This window comes from Argentina anserina, chromosome 2 (assembly GCF_933775445.1).
Source record: "Argentina anserina chromosome 2, drPotAnse1.1, whole genome shotgun sequence".
Taxonomy (NCBI): Eukaryota; Viridiplantae; Streptophyta; class Magnoliopsida; order Rosales; family Rosaceae; genus Argentina; species Argentina anserina.
The window spans coordinates 26,199,528-26,222,954 of NC_065873.1; the positions used below are offsets into that span (position 1 = coordinate 26,199,528).

At 38.9% G+C, this 23,427-nt stretch overlaps 3 protein-coding genes and 1 non-coding gene across 4 annotated transcripts; 1 reads left to right on the plus strand and 3 right to left on the minus strand.

Annotated features, from left to right (window-relative positions):
* Window positions 1-560: 560 nt before the first annotated feature.
* Window positions 561-8,853, minus strand: LOC126782078 (QWRF motif-containing protein 2-like). The gene is made up of 7 exons (XM_050507240.1): window positions 8,660-8,853; window positions 4,280-5,824; window positions 3,262-3,381; window positions 2,613-2,729; window positions 2,437-2,526; window positions 1,570-1,677; window positions 561-1,020 (listed from the first exon to the last, which is right to left on the minus strand). The coding sequence occupies exons 2-7, from the start codon at window positions 5,729-5,731 to the stop codon at window positions 946-948; spliced, it is 1,962 nt and encodes a 653-aa protein (XP_050363197.1). The 5' UTR covers window positions 5,732-5,824; window positions 8,660-8,853; the 3' UTR covers window positions 561-945.
* A 6,148-nt stretch (window positions 8,854-15,001) lies between these two features.
* LOC126784932 (uncharacterized) lies at window positions 15,002-15,813 on the minus strand. Its single transcript, XM_050510480.1, has 2 exons — window positions 15,752-15,813; window positions 15,002-15,287 (listed from the first exon to the last, which is right to left on the minus strand). Exons 1-2 carry the CDS (start codon window positions 15,809-15,811, stop codon window positions 15,096-15,098), a joined length of 252 nt encoding a protein of 83 aa, XP_050366437.1. The 5' UTR covers window positions 15,812-15,813; the 3' UTR covers window positions 15,002-15,095.
* A 1,201-nt stretch (window positions 15,814-17,014) lies between these two features.
* Window positions 17,015-17,087, plus strand: TRNAA-CGC (transfer RNA alanine (anticodon CGC)). Its single transcript has one exon. It is a non-coding gene; the product is annotated as a tRNA-Ala (tRNA).
* A 375-nt stretch (window positions 17,088-17,462) lies between these two features.
* LOC126783510 (40S ribosomal protein S29) lies at window positions 17,463-18,747 on the minus strand. The gene is made up of 3 exons (XM_050508990.1): window positions 18,607-18,747; window positions 17,936-18,035; window positions 17,463-17,692 (listed from the first exon to the last, which is right to left on the minus strand). The coding sequence occupies exons 1-3, from the start codon at window positions 18,666-18,668 to the stop codon at window positions 17,684-17,686; spliced, it is 171 nt and encodes a 56-aa protein (XP_050364947.1). The 5' UTR covers window positions 18,669-18,747; the 3' UTR covers window positions 17,463-17,683.
* Window positions 18,748-23,427: the final 4,680 nt, after the last annotated feature.

A 23,427-nucleotide genomic window follows, 5' to 3' on the forward strand; every position in this document is an offset into this window, starting at 1 on the left:
TTATGCAGAAAAGCATGAGCTCTACCACCACAGGCTGGTCAATAGCACCATTCTGTTGGTTTGTAGAAGAGAAATTACAAGTGTTGTGCTAAACAAGATCAACACATCGTTATAAGATCAATTATGTGTAATGAATTAATGATATAGCTACGATATGATATTATGAGAGGTTTAGTCAATCCAAATTGCATAAACAACAAAGGCTTTGGAGAATCGGATGCAAAGCAATTTGAAAGTAATCACCAAAGATGATTATGAACATATGGACATTAGGTCACTAAGGCAGACTCTGGACTTCCAAATCTACCAATGCAACCAAAATAGGTTCTCATTATTGATATAGTATGAACTTGAAGCATTGTCTAACCCAGTGATACCAGATAGGGTACATAGGACTCAGGTCTAAGGGGGTTAAATCTTGGTGGTAAAATTCAGATAAATCTATGTATGAGAAACATGGTTCTAAAGTTCAAACTTTGTTGAAAGCAATGGATCATAACCTGCAAGTAGTCCTTTCCACCACCTCATATTTCACATCTGTAGTTCAGAACCCAGTGATATTCGATGAAAACAGATTAACATGGTAAATTGTATTCCATCACCCACATAAACATAACTTACATAAACTATTGGACCATACTAAAACATCGCTACTATTTACATATATATTCCAGACGTATGAAAGAAGTAGAGGTATACAAATTAATCTGATGTTCGACTACACAATTTCCTGCTACCTAAAGTTGTTCGGTTGTTCCCCGTACCGTGAAACAAGGGCCTAAGTTAAGCGCACTGCTGTTTTCATAAGCCACCACCAAGACCAACCAATTCAATCCTCTTGTTATCCCTTCAGCTTCTTTGCGGATTTGAAGGTAAAAATGAATAAAGGAAAAAGAATCTGATGTGATGAGATGTTAGCTTTTTAGGCAGTCATACCATATAGCTTTACACTTCTGCTGTGAGGCTTGAAGGTACACGTTCTTGTTGTAGAATATGTGTTCTCAGGCTACATTCCTCAACCTGCTCAATATTTGCAGATAAGTTGAATTATATTGAGAAAAAGCACAAGAAATGTTCAATTAGAGAATCAGAAAGTTGCACCACTCAACCTTTGCCTATAATGATAAATTAAACCTCCCCCCCCCCCCCCCTACAATTTGGAAAAAATTCTGGGACCTTGTGTTTCAAAGTTATGATTCTTATGGAGGTTTCATGATTAATTAGTAATCTGAGGTAAAATTGAAGTCCGCAGAAGCACAAGGAATAATGACATTACTCCCATTATATTCTTCTATCTGATAGTTTTTATCAAGTGGATGGAGATGAGGTCAGAAGGAATATGAAAGGACAAAAAAACACAACAATTCTTCGTACACCGTTAGTGTCACATCTATCACTTTCCCTTTTCCAAAAATCCACAACACTACTATGCAAACTTACATGTGATTGACTAGGGCGAGGTCAGTATCAAGAGAATGGGGAAAAAAAATCTAGTATGAGGTGTTTTACTTCCTATCTATACTGTAGATTGATTAGATCTTAAACTGAAATCCAGTTAACGACATATACCTGCATGGCTGCAACTGTTGACAGTAGATCTCTGCATTGACCAAGCAAAGCATGCTCCTTGACACTTACATTTGCAAGTTCATCCGCCAAAGAGTTCACCTCCCCAACCTATCAGTTACAGATGTTTTCAGACCAGAGGTCAAAACTTTCACAAAGAAATTTCAGTAGTTGGACATCAAGGACTTAAACACATGGGTGAATGGTTGTTCTTGGAATAAAACAAGGATGCACTAAGAACGACAAAAAACATTTATATATAAATCACTTCATGTATATGGCCATCAGCTGTTGAAATTTCTTTATCTTATCCCTCAGAACCCAGGGATCCCTTAGTGATATTTGAATTTCTGGAACTTTAAATCCTGTACAGACCGGATAATTTTTGAAGTACTTAGTTGGTTGTTTATACATGCCAAAGTAGCCATTCGTCCCTCTCTGAACCTTTGGAACTCGTATCATCCCACACTACTAGTAACTACAATTCAACATTTCAATTAAGAAAACCCCCCTAGGACCCCAATCATTGACTACACATGTTTTCAAAGAGAGGACCAGTCCTGGTAGCCTACCAATTCAACATTTCAATTAAGAAGACCCCCATAGGACCCCAATTATTGACTGTAGATGCTATCAAAGAGAGGACCAGTCCTGGTAGCCTTTTACTAAGAAAAAAAAACTACCAGTAACAACCCATGAAAACATCATTTTCATTGAGGAAACCCCAGTCAGACATTTATCGTAGATGAGGATGTCTTGGAAGGCCCAAGAAGTCCGAAAGATGGCCTTGCACTCTATTAAGGTCTGGAGATGAGACTAACAATAACCATAAAAATGGCAGGGATTGTAAAGTTTTGGAAAACAAATGACCTTGGATGATAATAAGCATATTGATGATGCCATTGCCTGCATCACATCAACTGCTGAAGAAATAGCGTCCTTCACATTGTGGACATCTGCCTGTAGCAATAGAGAATTGGAAAAATAAATTGTCATTCGCTATAGGGAGAACCAAGTAGGGAAAGAGGTATGATAAAGACACATACCCTTGCTCCATCATCCACTGGAAGGCGGAGTGTGCTGGCCCTCAAAGCTTCAATGGCACCAGACAAGGAAGTAGAGTAATCCCTATCCATAAGCGAACACTCCTCCAAGTATATCATCTGCACCCATAAAGCAAAACAAAATTTAAACTTAAGATTCAATGAAGTACATTGTAAACAAAACACTGCATTCCACATTTCCATACCAAATTATGACGTCCAGAAGAAACGGTAAGAACATAGATGCTCAAGAGGGAGCAGTGACTATCATTCTAAAAGAGCACAGGAAAGCAATCGCAGACGAAATTCAAGCCAATGACTTATTGGTTATCTAAACAGATTTTTTTTTTAAAGAACTACAGCATTTCTCTATCTAATAAGTTAGCAATCTACTTAGAATGCAAGCTCAGTCCCTCATTGTAACAAAAAAACAACCCACACAAATGGGAGGGAGGTGTGTGCGCATAAGTGCAAGCATAAGAGTGAGAAGTGAATGCATGCAAAACTGGCACCAAATGACATTTAAATTGCAGATACAAATTTAATCATTGAAAATAGTAAGACAAGACATAACTTTGCCAAACCGCTCACGCGACAACAAAAAGGTTAAATTCAAGCATAATCAGGAAAGGATTCAAAAAAAATATCTTACTTGTCCCTGGAGGATGGATTTTATCTTCAAATTTTGCCTCAGTAGTTGTAGCTCAGTTCTTTTGGCTCTAACAGATTCTCGGAGTTTTGAAGTTGTTACTCGCGCATTGTATAAACTTCTCTGATGAAAAGCAGAAATTCCAGTAAGACGACAAAATTTCAGAATAAATTAAGTTGCAAATCTAAACATAATCTAAAATCGAATGGGGTGGTCAGTATCCACAACATTTTAAAATCCTTTCAAACCAAAAGTTCACTGAATATGCATAAGGCATAAGTATTTAAATTTTCACTAGGACAAGGGGGCTAGTATAAAAAAGAAACACAACAAACTCCCAATAATCTCACATATTAAAATGCGAAAATACAACCAGTATGACAGTATCACACTTAATAATGTACACAACCTATCAATACATGATTGTTTTCATGTAAACAAGCTCCTAAGCTAACCCACCCTACAGGTATCGTATCTTACATCTGCAACCAGATGCATTCATCAAATTAGAGCCTTTAGAAGGAGACAGAATATGAAATCTTTGTGTAGCGCAAATATATCAAACACTTCAAAGCAAGAATATATTCCACATTATAACCTATCATTTAATGACATAGAGAGAAGAAACAAAATTGCCATAAATCCCTCAGTGTTGAAGCAAACACAAGTTATATATCTACAAGCAAACACGAGTTACAAAACAAACAACACCAACCTAGCTTCGGTTAAAAATCTATATCTACTAGCCCAACTGTGAGAACTATAGAATTCACTGACATCAACGTTATAACAAAACTGAAAGGGGTGCCATAGCAAATAAGTTTGAAAACCTGAAATGCAGCCAAACGAAGTGCAAAGATAATTATGTACAAGAAGAAGAAAAGCCATCAGAGATTCCCATATAAGCCAAGGCTCAGGGAAACAAGAGAAGTTTAAGATAAACAAACTTACGCCATCCATTTTAGGCAAAAGAAAAATACTTGTGCATTGAGACAACGGGGCTCAACTCTAGGAGACATACCTCTGCATTGGACCTCTGTGCAGCTAGTGCAGTATTAGCTCTAGCATTTACAAAACGCCACTGCAACAGCCGGTTATGTAAGAGCCTCACCGCATGTGCTTCATCTATCTGAACCTCCCCAACCCTCCCTCTCCGAACATCAGCAGCAAAACTTAAAACCGAAGGCACATTGCTCAAATTACTATTCGGTATAGCTGATCCTCCATTCCTTACTCGCGAAGGGCTGGCTCCCCTCATAGGAGACGATACAGATGCCGGCCGGCTGAGCTTACTCGGCGACGCAGGCCTGCTGAGCTTACTCGGAGATGCAGGTCTGCTGAGCTTACTCGGCGACGCAGGCCTAGCAGCTCCACGAATTGGGGAAAACTGGCCCCTGCTATTCACAACACCTCGCGGAGACGACACAGGACTATCAGCAGATAACCTATTGGACTCATTAACCTTAGTAGAGGCCACAGCTCTTGCTCCATTAGCCTTATAATCGGACTGCCTGCGCAAGAGATTGTTAGTCTCTTGCCAAAACCTCGCCGGCACCACTATCCCTCTGGGCCGCGGCGCCTGTCCGGCAGCACCACCGCCTCCACCGAGCTCGTGAGGCCCCGAATTGGAGCTACCAGAGGACATACTGTCAGTATCAGAAGATGCCACAGCTTCAGACTGTGTAACTCTGACTGAATTAGCTTCATCAACAGACTCAGTAGCTTTCAAAGAACCCAAATTACAAGAACTAGACCTCAATCTTCCACCGAGATCATTCCCCAGTGAATTTTGTAAAGCCCTAACCACATTGGAGCCAGATCCATTCACCTTTTTCCTCTCCACTGTACAATCCAAGCTCTTAGTCATACACGTGTCCGGCCTCAACCTCGCCGGCCACCGGTACTGCTCCATCGGCCTCGAATTCTCGCTCTGACCCGGCCTCGCCGGCGTCGAAGCCTTCCTCCTCTCCGGCGTGGCCTTCCTCGCAGCCGGAGACGGCGCCTGCTTCGCTTTACTGACCTGAAGCGAGTACGACTCCCCCTGAAACGAAACCGATAAGCTCCTCGTCGAAGTCACCAGCAGCTTCTGAGCCGCCGACATTTCTCCGCCGCCGGCAGCTCCATTGCCGCCTCTCAAATCCAACGAATTAGGCCGGGGAGTGACCGCTCTCCTCCTCTCCACCGACTGCGACCGCCTCAGCGTCTGCGGCGTCGGCATCGGACTCGCCGCGGCGGTTCTGGCCACCACCGGAGACGGACATCGCTTCGAATTGGAGCAAGTAGAGGAAGCCGAAGAGGAAGAAGAAGAAGAAGACAACATGTAGCGGGAGGTGACTTCTCGAGACTTGAGGCGGCGAGGAGTGACGCCATTCTCAGGGTCGGAAGGTAGTAACGGAGGCCTGATTCCGTTCTGAGGTCGACCGGAGGCGGCGGCGGCTTTGGGATTCAGTGTTGTCGATACAGCAGGTACCATCTCAGACACTCAAAATTCAACTCAAATCTCATCCTCCAAAAACCCTAATTCAATTCAAATTCCGGCCTCGACTACTGTAGCTCTCTCAGTCCTCTGAGAAATAAATAAATCAGATGAATAAAAATTAAAGGAGAATTCAGAAAAGAAAAAGTGAGTGAGAGGTTGATTTTGTTTGGAAAGAGCAAGATGATCGGGGTTGGGGGGAGATTATATGACCGTTACGACTAAGACGCCGGGGAGAGAAGAGCAAGTTTCAGCCGAGATTTGGGAGAATAACTGTCGCACACACCCCCGTGTTTGGGCTATTTTACTGAAACCTTTTTTAATTTTTAAATAAAATTATTTTTATTTCGGTTTCGTTTGTTGGGTCGTCTGTATTTGAAATTTTTTGGCTGGTTTTTGGGTGCATGGGCGCAAAAGTATTATTAATAAAGAATTATTAACGAGCGCGGGTGGGGGTAGTTTAGTAAAATGTAGCTAGTGAAGTGACACAGTGAGCAGGTGGGGGCTTACTTTGTTACACGTGGCGCGAGTGTTCTTGTTTTACACTTTTACCCACGCAAAGAGAGAGACACATTCGCCTTCGAAGAGACGTTACGCAATTCATTTTTCGATACCGTCGATTTGGAGTTGACTGTTTTATTTGTCCAAAACCTAGAAATCATATAGTTTTTTTGGATTTTATGATCACTTCATCTATTAATCTAAACGTTATTGACTTCGATGTTCTCTTATGAATCAATCGATACGAGCTTTCTGATGTGTTAAAATTTATAATTCAAAGTGTTTTTTTTCACCAAGTCTCCCCCAATTCTAATCCACCACACTCATGAGAAAGTGAGTAGTTATTTACATAAAAAAAAGTGGTTAAAATATGAAAATAAATAATATTTTTAATTAATTTATCTAGTTTTGACCATAATACCTCTAGTAAGTTGTTTGTCAGTGGAAATCATAAGTAGTTATATTTAGAAGTTAATGAAGGTTTTGAGTGTCCGTTTTATAATAGTATATATAGATATATTTTAATGTAAATGATTTGATGATTTTTTTTTAAAATTCATTAACGGTTCATGTAATTCGAATTTAATCTGAGTACATATCACCCCCATATCATATAGTGAAGTTAAATTTGACATAGTGAACTAATTTGTGACATAATGTTATCCTAAGAGAAAGAATTGGAATGAGTATTGAGTGTATGACTTTATTTTTATAAACATATATAAAAACACCTTAATTTGTTAGATTTTTAATGATTGCACCTTAGAAAGGGCGTTGGCTATGTCTAGCTTAATAATTTGTAGTGACAACTCGAGTGTAGAGGTTTCATTGTTGTGCCAATTACAAAAGGGTGTTCCTTTATCTTTTCCTTCTTTGTTGTTTGGTTACATGTACGCGGTGTTATCATACTTGCTCCTTGGTCTGCTTCCATTACCCTATTAGTTCACTAATTTTGGTTTTTCCAAAAGAGAAGATGAATTGCTAATTACCGAAAAGGAAGAAGAAGAGAAGGTTAGTTATGGAAGGAGTTAATAAGGAGATGTCACCAATAATTTACTTTAATAGCAAAGAGATGTAGACATAACAAGGCTACCTAGAAAACTTTGGGTCTCATAAAAGTGTACAGGACAATCACACTCTACTTTGTGTTTTAGTAACTCAATTAGTCTCTTTGAGTTTATCTCAAGTCACAATAAAATGACTAGATGTTGGAATTCATTCTGCACCAGGCAAAGGATAATTAGACAACAGATACAACCACCTCCTCTACTCTTGTTAAACTATGTATCTAATCATGATCACTCATATGCCACTCTTTATTATGTTAGATCATCATTCATGCATCATTCCAATCATTATATCATAAATTTGAGGCACTTTCAAATCTACAGTACTGTGATGCAATCACTCCGATCTAATTAATTATGTGAATGATTCAGCAGAATTGATCCTGATAATCTTGCTAGCTTAGTTGCAGATTTTATATATAACAAGTAGCTAGTCGATCAACTACCTCGCCTTTAACAATTAATTAACAATGTCAATCTTTGATAATCTTGCATTCTTGCATTCTGAAGTTAACAGTATTTGGTGTATGAAGATGGCAATTTGATCAAGATAAAAAGAAAAGAAAGACTATTTTACATGCGTAGTTTCACGTACAATAAGGAAGGTGCATCAACTGAAGTATTTCTTAAACCACTGCTCTTTCCAATAATATTTTGAACTTGGACTTCGATCACTTCCAGTCACTCACTCACTCTAAACCAAGTAGGGAAGTTTTCACTGCGTAATTGCAGAAACTACTATACTGCAAAGCATATGTGCTTGCTTAAAATTTCAATATATCCACAGCCACAGTAGAAACCATTTAACTCCGACGAATATATCTCTTACTTATTCAATAATTAATATATATATATATATATATATCTTCTCAATAACTTCGCTGTATATATTTTCGATTTGTGGTAGATTCATTGTTCAAGCAACCTGGTTACATCAATCTTTCCTTTTTCGAACGCTTATCGAACACTCTAGTGTATGAGCCTAAATATCTGTAGCTAACCATGAGAAGGAGATTGAGCTAGCCAGCTAGGCCGGGCATCTCTAAAACTAGAAGCCCCAAAGACAGTAACACATGAAAGCATGCGAAGCATGTTTTACAGGACCACTCCCAATTCAATGAGGTCCCCAAGAACCCTTTATCATAAGCTTTCATATTGGAGCATACATATGTTTACTGTTAATATCAATCAACTAATCTGTACATATACATACATGAGAAAAGAAATATATAGAGAGAAATAAATAAGAGCAGCGAGAGACATAATGATGAACAATCAGGTAGCTATATCGAAAGCAAAGCAAGCATTTGGCAATTAATAGAAAAGGAATCGGGTGAAGAAATGATGGAAAACTTGCCTAATAAGATCGATGAAGCTGACACGATATATATAGCTCAACTGGGCGATAGATCATCATCGATCATATACATGGCTTCCAACTGTGATCCCAGATGTTCATTCTGGATGCATGAATGAATTGATTGCTGAGAATAAGAATAGGTCCCCCTGAATAAATGGGGGTTATGAATTCACCATCTATACGATATTATTTCTTGCTTTGAGACTTTGGGTTTGAGAAAAATGGAGGAGGAGTTGGAAAGAAGAAGAGCATCTATATAATTTTCTGGGATGCTCCGTCCCCTGGTGTGCATGTACTGTCTCTTTCTGTCCCCAGGTCGCACAGTTTTACCTCCGTTTTGCTGTGGACATGTGTCTGTCCTCTAGGGGTCGCCTTCTCTTTGTTGCGCTGTAAGTCTCTATGTGAAGCTTTGTGTTACGGTCTATTCTCTATGATGCTGGCATGATTTGGATTTTGGAACATTGATAATAATATTATTTCCCAGTCGTTAAAAACTAGGAACAAGGTATAAATTGATGCAAAATTTTCAGTCATGAACTGTAAACCCACTAATTAGTTTACTTATAAGTTATAACTACATCAATAATTCGTAACGGGACGTGTAGAAAATATATACTCGCATGACTATCTATATCAATTCATTGATAGAAAGTACAATGCTTAGTATTCCACATTAGGTGAATTGAGAAACGAATGGTACACAAGCTGATGATAACATGAGCTTACTATAGCGTTGAACACTTTAACGGTCTAAAATAACATGACCATCCTCTAACTATGGGTGTAGACTAGTACAAATCCATAGCTTCAATATCGCCATGATTGATCAAATATATTGTTAATTATTCACATTAATTAAGCTGTCTTCATCTTGATGTAGGGTTGTAAATTTGTAATGTTGTACTGTATTGTAGGTGGGTTTCTAATGCTTTCTTTGTGTGAATGAGAGTGACTTCTACATGGTTTGTAGGAATGTCGCTCTTGTGAGTTAATGTGAATAATTAAAAACAGTATTGCTTTGGTTTTCATCTTATTGAAGTGTGGAAATTCAATCACTATTAGGGATTTGAGGAAATTCCTGAAAACTTGGCAATACCAAATTTTCAATGCATCATGAATTGTACGTCAAGATGAATTTTCAATATCAAATATGAATTCCCCATCACATTTATGATATGCTAAAATTTCACAACCGTAAATTGATCGGCCTCTAGCCTCATTGCACATAACGCAAGAGGAGTTAAGATGTACAATTCATGATGCATTGAAAATTTGGTATTGCCAAGTTCTCAGGAATTTCTTCAAATCCCTGATAGTGATTGAATTTCCACACTTCAATAAGATGAAAACTAAAGTAATACTGTTTTTAATTATTCACATTAACTCACAAGAGCGACATTCCTACAAACCATGTAGAAGTCAATCTCATTCATACAAAGACAACATTAGAAACCCACCTACAATACAGTACAACATTACAAATTTACAACTCTACATCAAGATGAAGACATCTTAATTTCTCGGCAAATGCTGGAAAATTTGGAGATATTTGAATCCAAATACGCGTAAGACTGGGGAATTAACTTGATAATCACGAGATGATTACTTAATTAACTTAACTGTGAGTGGAATGTAGTAGGTATAGTGGAGGGAATCACAGGCAGTGGAGTGAGTAGTAGAGTGATTAGTGTAAATTAGTCTATATATACCATTGTAATCTGTATATGCATTCATCAATTCAAAGAGCAACAATCAGTATCTTTCCACTTGGTATCAGAGCCTTCGTGTTCTGTTTTTCTGAGTATTTTTTTCTTTTTTTCCGGTCGTGTTTTTTACACAGTCAGATCGGGTCTCCTCTTTACCGCTGCATCTTCCGACCGGCTCCGTCACCACTGCCTCCGGCGCTCAACGACGACCTCTGGTGCTCGTCCGGCTCTGTCCTGCCACCTCGACGACGCCGCCCTCCTCCGCTGTTGTGTCCGTAGCCGTTCCTCGCCCGACTGCTCTTCGGCCGTTCCTCGACCCGACGACGCCACCCTCCGGTGTTGCTGCGTCCCTCCGCCGCTCGCCCTGCAGTTGCAGTCCGCTCCGCCTCGACCCACCAACGTCATCCTTCGCCGCCAATATTTCTTCTCCACTCGGCCCCGCCGGTATTTTTTTCTCCACCCGACCCAATCTCATTTCAGACCCGGCCCGGTCTACATTCAACCCGATATCTATGGTGTGGTTGGGCATGATCATCATACTGCTGGCGGAGCACCTACAGCTTCCATCGTTGGCCGTAGTCAAATTGGTATGGCCTTCAATATTTCTCACTATGTTAGTTTTGATACTTGGATTATTGATTCTGGTGCATCTGATCATATGACTTATGATAAATCTTACTTTACCGTATTGTCCCCTCCACCCATACCCTCTGTTACTAATGCTAATGGTGAGGCATTCCCCGTGTTAGGGTCCGGATATGTTCGTATTACTCCCACCATAGAGCTTCACAACGTACTCTATGTACCTGCTTTATCTCATCATTTGATATATGTTCCCCAATTGAATGCTGTCGCTCAGTGCTCTGTAACATTTTTTCCTATGTATGTGATCTTTCAAGATCTTCTCACCGGACGGGTAATTGGTCGGGGGTATCTGAGGGGCCGGTTGTTTCATCTGGATCTGCATACGCAGGGGGACAGTCTCGGACCGCTTTACTCTCCACTTCTGACAAGCTAAGTGAAATTTGGTTATGACATCGTCGCTTAGGGCATCCATCTTTTAGTGTTATTAAAAAATCTATGCTTACTTTGTTTATCAGTGTGGACGAGTCTTTTTTATGTTGTGAGACCTGTGTTTTGGGCAAGAGTCATCGATCTACTTATTCCCCTAGTACTTATACTAAAAGTTTTATTCCTTTTGAACTAATTCATTCTGATGTTTGGGTACCCTCTAAAGAGTCTACTGTGTCAGGATGCGATATTTTGTGTCATTTATTGATGATTGCACACGTCTTTCATGGATTGTTCTTCTTAAAAATAAAGATGAGGTTTTTTCAGCTTTTCGTGCCTTTCATACCTCTGTCCAAACACAATATAATGCCACCATTCGAGTTATTCGTTCTGATAATAGAGGGGAATATGTGCATCATCACTTTCAGGAGTTTTTTAACACACACATGATTATTCATCAAACAACGTGTCCTTACACACCTGAGCAAAATGAGGTTTCTGAAAGAAAAAATCGTCATTTACTTGACATGGCTCGGTGTATTCTTTTTAGTGCTCACATGCCTAAATACCTTTGGGGTGATGCTGTCATTACTTCCGCCCACCTTATTAATCGCCTTCCTTCTCATGTCCTTCAAGGGAAAGTTTCATATGAGGTGCTTGCATCTCATGTTTCATTACCCTCTTTTCATAATCTTCCTGCCCGTGTTTTCGGTTGTGTTGCTTTTGTTCATCTTCCACCACATCAGCGTTCTAAGTTGGATGCCCGGGCGGTTAAATGTGTGTTTGTTTGGTACGGAGGACATCAGAAAGGGTACCGGTGCTATCATCCCCCTACTCGGAAGTACTATGTCACTATGGATGTTACATTTTTTTAGGACATGAGTTATTTTCCCTCTTCTGATACTGATCTTCATGAGGAGAATTCATTTTTTGAAGAGTTGTATCATGGAGATGGGAAGACAAGTGAGTCAGTTGATATGGTAATAGGTTCCGTTGAGATTACCAAAGCCACACAGGCACCACCTGAGATCGTCACTCAAGAGATTCTGGCACCAGAAGCTGACAACACAACTGCTCCTCATGACTCCCGTACAACTATTTATACTCTTAACCAATGCTCTTATGGTACATAAGATCACTCACTTGAGGTTAGTCATTCTATTACAGCTAATAGTATATAATATATTTTGCCAAATAGGTCTACTCGGGGTCAACCAACAAAAAGATATGAATCTACCATTCAGACTAAAGCCAAGTATCCGGTAGCGAATTTTATATATACCAAAAGATTATCTAAGTCATATGAGTCATTTGTGAATCAAATATCTATTGTATCAGTACCTAACAAAGTGCAGGATGCATTGAGAGATCCAAAATGGAGGAAGAGATGGAAGCATTACAAAAGAACAATATTTGGGAGCTTGTACCTCCACCATATGGCAAGAAGACTGTAGGATGTCGTTGGGTGTTTACAGTGAAGCATAATCCAGATGAGTCAGTAAGCCGGTATAAAACATGCTTAGTAGCGAAGGGGTTCACCCAGACATATGGCATAGACTATGATGAGACATTTGCAACTGTTGCAAAGATAAACACTATCCGGGTATTGCTTTCTGTCGCTGCTAACTTGAACTGGCCACTTAGGCAGTTTGATGTTAAAAATGCATTCCTTCTTGGAGAACTAACGGAGGAAGTATACATGGATCTTCTGCCTGTATACGTGGCCGCTTCTCCAAGTAACTCCGTATGCAGATTGAGAAAGTCTTTGTATGGTCTTAAACAGTCATCTCGTGCTTGGTTTGGAAGATTCTCACAATTCATGAGGAAGATTGGCTACAAACAGAGTAATTCAGACCACACGTTATTTCTCTTAAACATCAACAAGGGAAGGTAATAGCCCTAATTATATATGTTGATGATATGGTAGTTAATGAGAATGATACTGTTGAGGTGGATAGATTACAGAAACAGCTTGCCACAGAGTTTGAGATGAAGGACCTAAGTACACTCAAGTACTTCTTAGACATTGAAGTAGCCCGGGGTAGTGATGGTATCTATCTATGTCAGAGGAAGTACATCCTTGATCTACTAACAGAGACATGTATGTTGGACTGCACTCCCATTGATACTTCTATCGAGCAGAACCATCGGTTAGCAGAGTATCCAGATCAAGTCTCTACTGACAAACCTCGTTATCAGAGGTTAGTGTGCCGTCTGATTTATCTATCACATATCAGACCAGATGTTGTGTATGCAGTAAGTGTAGTAAGTGAGTTCATGCATAACCCCAGCGAGGACCACATGGATGTTGTTGTAAGGATCTTGAGGTACTTGAAGTCAGCTCCGGGGAGAGGAGTAATGTTCTCTAATCACAATAAAATCTTTGAAATTTGTGGCTTTACAGATGCAGACTGGGCTGGAAATATTACAGATCGAAGATCCACATCAGGATACTTTATATTTGTTGGGGGTAATCTTGTTACATGAAAGAGTAAGAAACAAAATGTGGTAGCTCGATCTAGTGCTGAAGCAGAGTACATAGGTATGACTCAGGGAGTATGCGAATTATTATGGCTTAGAAACTTGCTACAAGATTTGGGTATTAAACATAAATGTGCTATGCAGTTGTACTGTGACAACAAGGCAGCTATTGATATTTCACAGAATCTTGTACAACATGATCGTACAAAACATGTGGAGGTTGATCGTCACTTTATAAAGAAGAAGCTAAACGCGAAGATCATCAATTTTCCTTTTGTTCCTACAGAAGAGCAACTTGCCGATATGCTCACAAAAAGAGTATCTAAGAAAGCTTTTTATGACTCACTTAACAAGTTGGACATGGTTGATATGTATGCGCCAACTTGAGGGGGAGTATGGGTGGAAGGTAGTAGGTATAGTTGAGGGAATCACGAGTAGTGGAGTGAGTAGTGGAGTGATTAGTGTGAATTAGTCTATATATACCATTGTAATCTGTATATGCATTCATCAATTCAAAGAGCAACAATCAATATCTTTCCACTTTAACAACTTAGTATTAGTAGTAATGCTTCTAAGCTTCATCATGGTAGGCCGTGTTGAAAGTTACATAATTAGTTTATCTTGAGGAGGGGAATTGAATGATATAGATTTTGCTTTGCTTGGTCCAGTAGCTAGCTTTAATCACTGGCTACAATTTCTTTTTCCAGTATTTGCTAAGCCTAAAGATTAGAGAGGAGTGTGAGAGTAGGGACAACCATTTTTCTTTTGCAACTCTTATCATGATATCGACCTTTTCAATCTTTTATGCTAATTTGGCTCCTAATTCATCACATAAAGTGAATTGTATAATCTGGGTACTTAATACTTGGTTTAACAAACAACCATAAATAGTTTAAAGCAGAAAAGAGGTTCAGACAAAAGGTTTGGGACTTCACAAGTAAATATGAGCATCAAACTTTCAATCAAGAACAATAACACAGACACAATTGTTTAGATGAATGGAGAGAGATTCATGACTTGGAAGAAGGCACAAGAAACTATATATATGAATACGATTACAACTAATAAACACACAGAAAGGGATTACATGCTTCAAAGTAGTAGTTGGTAATGTTTGTTTGGGCATTATAGACAGAACTACAAAGCATATAAAGCTAATTACTAGTTAAAAGTTAAAGAACGACCAACTTGCAGTTAACATCGAGATTAATCTACCCGAACAAGGTTTGATGTTGTTAAGGAGAACCACTTGGACTGGGAGGATGAGGAGGCGAAAGCGAAGGCTTTGGAATATAAGGGTTAATGGGCGCACTATGCTCAATGGGACCAGGTCTAATAGAAGCTTTTGAACTTGGAGACGGATCAATAGGGCGGTAATCATCCAGATCAACATTGCCTTTGTGCCTTTGTTTGTATCCACTGATCACCTGTAGTTTTAGGAAACAAAATACAATCACCTTAGTTTAAACAATTATGTCATTGATTTTTCTAACAACGTTTTGAGATATGCATGTGGAATTCAAACTATATGTGATCCACTATTTAGCATTGCTAAAAGCCTCGAAAGAGCTTTCAGTAGCATTTCAAAGAGATAACTAAAAGTGCATTCTGGGTTATGACAGCAGTTCTTAGTGTTTCCTGGCTCTACTTTAATAAGTGTCAAGTATCCAAAATCACTCCAGTAGCATTTGGACTTCACAAGAAGTGCTTCCTGGGTTCTCAGAGAGCAAGTGCTTATGCAACATTGAAGTACTTTAAGTTTTTACAAGAAGCACTTGCTCTCTAGCAAGTCTGTGACAAAAGAGCTCCGAGCAGAAGTGCCACTCAGCGCTGCCAAATTGGCTCTATCAGAAGAACTATGTGAGATAACAGTCAGTTACAGTTCATGTACCTTAAGCCTCCTGCTTGTACTTGTCATTTTCAAACCATCACCATGGTCGTTGACAAGCATATCTGAAACAGAAAACAAACAATGAGCGATTGTAGTTTAAACATCTTTGATATTCCCTTTGATTCCAGATCAAACCAAATTGTGATGTATCAAATTTTACATATAAATCAGTATAGAAATATCTTGATTACAAGAAGAAACATCAGGCAGGAGAAAACACCATAACTCGATCAGACCTAAATGTACTGGCTTAAACACCAAGATCAGTAAGTACAAATAAGAACTAGTGACAATTGAAATCAACAAAAGAGAAAAACAGTTATAGCTAGCTCCAAAGTGGGAAATTCAGTTCCTGAAACGGTTACTGATTATCCATGCAATTTACAGAAAAGAACAAATATTTTCAGTACTGAACTGGGGTCCTACAAATAGCATAGAAGAAAAGCCATTTTGGATTGACCTACACAAATGTGGCGTATATTTAACATTGGAGAAATTCCAAAGGAACCAAATCATTTCCTTTTCTATAATGAACAGTTGTAAGAAAAGGTCAAACTCAATCCATCAAGGGAATCACATAAAACAGAAATATTATACACTGAAAATTAATCTGAAAAAACGAAATCAAGGTTCCAAGAATCATTAATACCTGGAAAGAAGGAGGCTTTTCTGCCGCTAGAAACACCAAGGAACATCAGCACCAAAAGCAGAACCCACAACACAGAAGAAGCCTTCTTCATAATGCAGAAAGTATTAGCAACATCAAAGATTTTGCTTCAAGAAGTTTCAGACATTTCCTTCAAGAAACACAACCCATGAAAGAGTTATAATGGAGAAGGAAAGAGAGAGCCGCCGGCGTTCTGGACCAGGACAGCAAAGTCAAACCAGGATTTCCGGGCAGATAACAGAAGACTGAGAAGAGAAGGAAGAGCAAGTTAAGAAAGAGCCCATGTCTGGCATTTTGAAGAGTATGTAGGGAAAATTATTTGTCTTTTTTGTTGTTGGATTTTTAATTTGCGCGGTGGTAAAGTGAGATGATATTAAAGAAGGCATGTGGGTTTCACAGAAGCTTCATGAGTGCAGCAGCTGCTCATTAAGTGCTTCATTTAGTGTGGCATGCAGTCCACAGTGGAGGAATTAAGAGACCACTGGGTTAAAGGTTGCCGTGGAATGTGAGCTTTTCGGCACGTCTGCTGCATTTGGCAGAGCGCCATCCTGAAATTTGAAATTACAAAAAAAGTTTAATCCAATAAATTACCACAAGGGGGTGTAGCTCATATGGTAGAGCGCTCGCTTCGCATGCGAGAGGCACGGGGTTCGATTCCCCGCACCTCCATCTTTTAAAATTTATCTACGTTACTTGTATGTTTTGTCACTATTGCGCGCACACACGCTCTCTCTCTCTCAACATGAACATTTTGATTCTCTCCCGCACACACAATTCTTTGGGGTACTTCGGACAAGACGAGTGTGCCTCGATCGGTGCTTAGGTAGTATGGTTAAATTGTCTTAACAAGACAATTAATTGTTGATCTTACACAAGAAAGTAAGTGTGCCTCGAATGAAGTTTCGGGTTGTGATGCATGGCACAAGTTGCCGCGCATGTAAGCATGTTTGCTCATTATTCAAAAGCACCGAGGCATTCAAGGGCAGATCAACCATTAATTGCCATTACAGCGGATAGCATTGTTAAGCATCTTTACTCATGAACAGATGCAATTCACTCAAAGATAGATTAGGCAAATAAACCAAGGTTTGGTATCAAATGTCAAAACTGGCCCAGTGCCCCAGTCAAGAACTACTTGCGAAACTTAAATATACTACATTATGGTCTTGAATAAGAAACTAAGTAAAAGTAATCACTCCAAACTCCATTTCGCGAACAACTTCATTGCCGACCCAGTGTAGCAGTAAATCAGAGGCCCTCACCATTTAACGATACTGCAATAAAAATGACTCATCAACAATTCAGCATCCATTTATACAAAGAATCAACTAAAACAAATGGGCATAATCTAAGTGCAATTAATACCAAATAGGCCATTCTCACCTTTTGATTCTAATCTGGATAATTAGATATTCACAAAAAAAGGTCAAATCCAAAGAAAACAGGTTTCAAACAAAAGCCAAATAACTAAGAAGCTCCTTGCGATCCAACTTTTGTTAGGGCGAGAGAGAATTTACCTTGATGAAGCCAATTTCCTTAGCATTGCTGCGGAAGCACTGCCTGCAGCACATCAGTCCATACTTCCTGATCAACCCATGAGGATTCCCACACACTCGGCTGTCCAAAGAAATCAAATCAATTGCAAGTTTGCAACAAGAATTGGCAGCAAATAGAATTACTTCGCAAGGTAATCACGGTACAAAGGTATCACAGAACCATAAACAACAAGAAAAACAAAAAACAAGGTGAGAAATAAGCAACCTAATCTTGTACAACCCATTATGACAGTATACAAAGTTAGCAAAACACGCATTGAAGTTGTTAAACTCAAGCTCCTAACTCCTAACTATGACTAAAATTTAACCGCCCCATTGCATAATCCCACACAGCCCATGTATACTTCTCTCTTTTGAACAAAACTAACTACATAATAAATTAAGAATGACTAGTATGAACACACCGACAATCTCAGCCTATTCATGACGAGCATAATCCCAAACCATCAACACCAAAATTAGTTTAAAACTGAAATACTTGGTCATGGTAATACTTCAACAGAAACAATATACAAGATTCACCAAGAACGAAAAAGATTCACAAAAACTTAAGTCAAAGCAGAATGCATAATATACTAATCATCGCTGAGAAGATCTGAAAAAAAAAGGAGAAATCGGCGACAAAATCATACCAAAGGCGAGAGCCAGGGCCGTAAGACTTGGGATGCGAGTTCCAGACGTTCGAGTGTCCCATCCTTCAATCTCTGAGAAAGTCGCCTTCAACTCACAGCAGCCGCAAGGAGAGATGATCCAAAACCCTAGTTCCTCACTTGATAACATTGTAGCATTATATAGTCCTTTAGTGAAACGCTTCGTTTAGTTGAGTTTTGCCGCCAGCGTGGGTTGGGCTCTGCAGAACGACACTTTGTAAATAAGGCCCAATGTAATATAGAGAGTGCTCAATTGCACGTTTACTCTCAACTCGCAAGCGTACAATTCATGTCAAGAGAAAATACATGAACCTTACTTACCATACCTCGGGGATTAGGAGATTGACCTAATTAAAGGTAATCGGTTCTAAAAAATAATACTAATAATGGAAGCTATTAGTAGTAAAAGGGGTAGAGCTATGACAATGCTCAACTTATTGTTTGGGGCTAAAATAATACTCCGGTATTATCTAGATTATTCAGGCTCGTGGACCGGTTATTTGGGGAAAATACATCACAGAGCAAGATTACTTGCCGTATTGGAATAGATGTAGGGGACTATCGCTGTACATAATCTGAGTTGATTAAGGAAGGCGGATCTAAATCAACTAGGAGATTCTCAAGACTTGATCTGCAAGAAAGAACAATTTGTGTTCTATATATAAACGGGTCGAATGTACAGAATAACACACGCAACGTCAAACAAACTATCGCGCAACCGCATAGTCAAATCTCCTCACGGAGCAAAAGTCTGATTAGCTTCGGCAACCAAGTCTCCTCAAGGAGCAAAAGTCCAATTAGCTTCGGCAACCAAGTCTCCCATCGGAGCGGAGCTACCCAGATGTACGCCTCGCGCTGCATGTAGCAAACAAGTCTGATTAACCTCGGTAACTAGAGTCAAGTCCATCGAGTCGCTAGCCTAGCTTCTAGCAAACACAAAAGCCTGCACTAGTCAGCAATTTCCTTACAACGAGAAAGTCATGCTATCAACGATGCATTATAAGCTATGTTTTTCCCCAAGAGGTCTAAAGTAATATCGGCCATCTACTGGAGATGGAGTGAAAGGTACCTAGCAACTCCGGTTGTGTATAGGTCATTCGAACTTCAGCGGTTTATCAGCAACTGCGGAGCAATCATTTGTGACGAAGACAGTACGTGAGCGCAATCATCGTCAAACAAAGCAATAGTTGTACCTAACTCAAAAGTACTGGCACGCCGGCAACAACAGAGAACGAAGGGTCAAACCGTCTAGGGTTCGACACGGGACTTGCTGATTGTTCTCTGAGGAAGATCTTTTTTCCTAGCTCGAACACTTATCTCATACTAATATCTAATCAACACCTCTATTTGTAGCCTATGTTAAGCCTCATGTACATTCACGTAAGGGTGGGCACATGACGGGATGATGTTAAACCCACGTCATGTCCCACTCATTAAGTTCGGGACGAGATTTGTGTTTTTAAAAGTTCATCCCACCCGAGATCAATCTCGTCGGGATCGAGATGAGACCGAGTCTATCCCACCATCTCTTACTTTAAATAATAAATATTTAATTTACTATTAATAAAATTTAGTATCAATTATTGTAATAGAATAAATTAACATAGATTGTTCCAAATATTCTTCATCATCTACTTCGATACCATGAGTTTAACTATTATAAAATTAAATTAATCATTCAAATTATAGCGTTATAGATATTGTACATAAAAATTATAGTATTGTCATACAAGAGAAACATATACAATTAGATATTGTATCTAAATAAACGTTCCGATAACGTTTCCGTTTTCGATTTACCGCTTCGCTAAGCAAACAAAAAGTTGTTTGAATGAATTTCACAAACTTTATAAATTGAAATCAATTCGATAATTAGTTACGAAAATTCGGGTTATGACAATATTAATGAGAAAATTAACCGGAACTTATTTATCTTTAGGAAATGAACCAAGATCCAAAATTCATTCTTTGAAGTTAGTCATTTTCTTATCAAATGCATCTAAGATGTTCTCATAAATTATAAATGTATGATGATGATGAAATATTTTATGGTTAAAATTCAAATGAAATTTAACGCGGGACGGGACGAAGCTGGATATAAATTATCCGTCTCACGTCCTGTCCGACACTCCCACTATTATAAAACGGGACGGGATCGGAATTTCGGCTTTTTATGCTCACCCCTGCATTCACCACACTGGAAAATACAATTCTGGAGAAGTTTTGATTTGTGAATTTACTATGATATAGTTCAATAGTGCCATTTAATGGTATATCAACTATCAAGTATTCAACCATAAAAAAAAGGGACAATGACCATTTGAATAACAAAAACTTTCAAAACCTTGACGAGTCTAATTCCATGTGTCAATTCCAATGTTAGCTTGAGAAAATTTATTACTATCCTAGGCTCCTAGCTCTGTTCTAACAGCCTCAGTCTCTCACGCATTCATATATCGATATCTCTCGACGAATGAACAGGCAAACTCTTCCATAGACGAAGATTGACGATGCTGGAAATTTGGCTTCTTGAGAATGCATTCAATCAAAGCATGTAGATCAATATGTAGTCCTTGAATAAAATATATTTAATATCAAAATGCCCTTTTATTTCAAGCACGAGATACAACTCATACAAGGTACAAGCCTGGATTAAGCTCAACATTTACAGATACAGTAGTACCATAGTAGAATAGACAAAAAACTTGCCACTTAAAAAACTTTGTAGAGAAAGGTATTGGATATACATGTACACACACGATTAAGCTTAGTTATTTGGTCCTTATTACCGGAAGAAGAGACGACCGATCCATCCACGACCCGTGCCGTCTGATTTGTACATATCTATACCGACCGCAGTATGATCTGATTCAAAATGAACGACACATGAGTGGTGATCGTTTAACCCAATTCACGAAAGTGCAAGAAGGCCTCTTCTTCTTCTTCCTCGAGCTTCCTCCCAATCGAATAGTCTCTGGCTCATTTTTGTTGAGTATATTCCACATCACACGCACGTCCTCATACTCGCAACTCTTCACATCGTGTCTCAGCTTTGGTAGCCCTATACACACAAACTTCATTTTCATATTCTCTATCATAATATAATATAATGAATGATCATTGATCGATCATCAAACTAATATAGCAATGGAGATGCTAGCTCACCGGTTTTTCGGATTCCAACGCGGGTGGCGACCCGGTTAACAGTTCTCCGCACCGGACATTTCATCTTACGCCAGAACGCCATTGATCCAGATCGATCACGAGTTTTGCTTGATAGATTAGAAGCACTTGTATATAAAAGAATCACGTACAGAAGAAGCTGATGAATTAAGCAAATAGAAACTATGATGATCACTCTTTCATTTCCCTCTCCTTTCGGGGAGAGAAGCTTCTTCTTCGCAACGATTTCTGATTCCTCTGTTTGGTCTGGCGAGAAATGTAAAAGAAACCAGAAAATCGTTGAAAAAAAATCTGAGTTCCTCTCCTCCTCGATTAAACTTTTACCTTAGTTCATCCCATGACGCGATCACGCATTATGTGGTCGACACGTGGAGGTTTGGCCTGTGGGGTTCCGTCCGGATCCGATGCATTTTGTTTCGCGTCTGACAGCAATGTACGTACTAAAGTCTGGGAAGATAAATCCACGCAAACGGCTCGTGGGCCAGGCTCATTTTTCGTGTTTAGAAACTTGGAATACAGGAATGTCTAATAAGGGCCTCCTCGCACATGAGTGTTTGTTTCTCTAAACTCTAAAGGCTTATGGACCAGGACTTGCGAGCCCATGAGATCTTACACGTGGGTGGTATAAAAACTTTCATGTGTGTGTATATATACAGTTTTTATCCAGAGTTAAGCTTCACTCTGAAATTACAGTGTGAAGCTTCACTCTGAAATTACAGTGTGAAGTTCCAATTTTGGCACACTTTTTCGGTCAAATGGTGAAAAAATAAGCGATTTAATATTTAGGTATGTTATTCAAGATCATCTCTACAAAGTTTCATCCAATTTGATAATGATTTGATCTTTCAAAATTGAGATTTACACGAACAGTTCACGTTGAACAATGTTAATTCATTTATTGATTTAATATAATTTCAATACCTTAACGATGTATGAATTTGATGAAATTTTATAGAGATGATCTTGAATGACATACCTAAATATTGAATTGCTTATGATAAAAAAATTTGACCGAAAAGTGTGATAAAATTAGAATTTCACTCTGTAATTTTCAGAGTGAATGTCCACTCTTGATAAAGACTATATATACAACTATGATACCAACTATGATAAATCCACGCATACGTCTTGAGTTGTACGGTTACGAGTATGTATCTCGAAGGGAGTACACCCTTGGTTGTCTTCGTGTCTCTCGGACCGCCTCTCGTATTTCTTTCACATCATATAGATCGGCCCTGCTACGGTTACAGTTACGATCTTGGTTACTTCTTAATATTTTCACTACTTTGACTTATGATGTACAACAATGTCGGGCGACATTGGTTACAATTATTTTCATACGTTTGTATGCGTCTTGTTATCATTTATTGCTTTTACAAATGCACTTGTACATTTCGTTGTTTTTAACTTTTTTTTTTCATTTTGATGTTTTTGCATCGCTTCATGTATTTTCCTTTTAGCTCAATATAATTTTTGTCATTCCTAAAAAAAAGTATTCAACCATAAAAAATGAGCTACACATTTAGAGGTAGAGGAAATCTAATGTCACAAGTTAGTTTGAACCATAGTGAATTGTCTCCATCCATAAGTGCATATTTATGCTCACATATTTGCCACAAT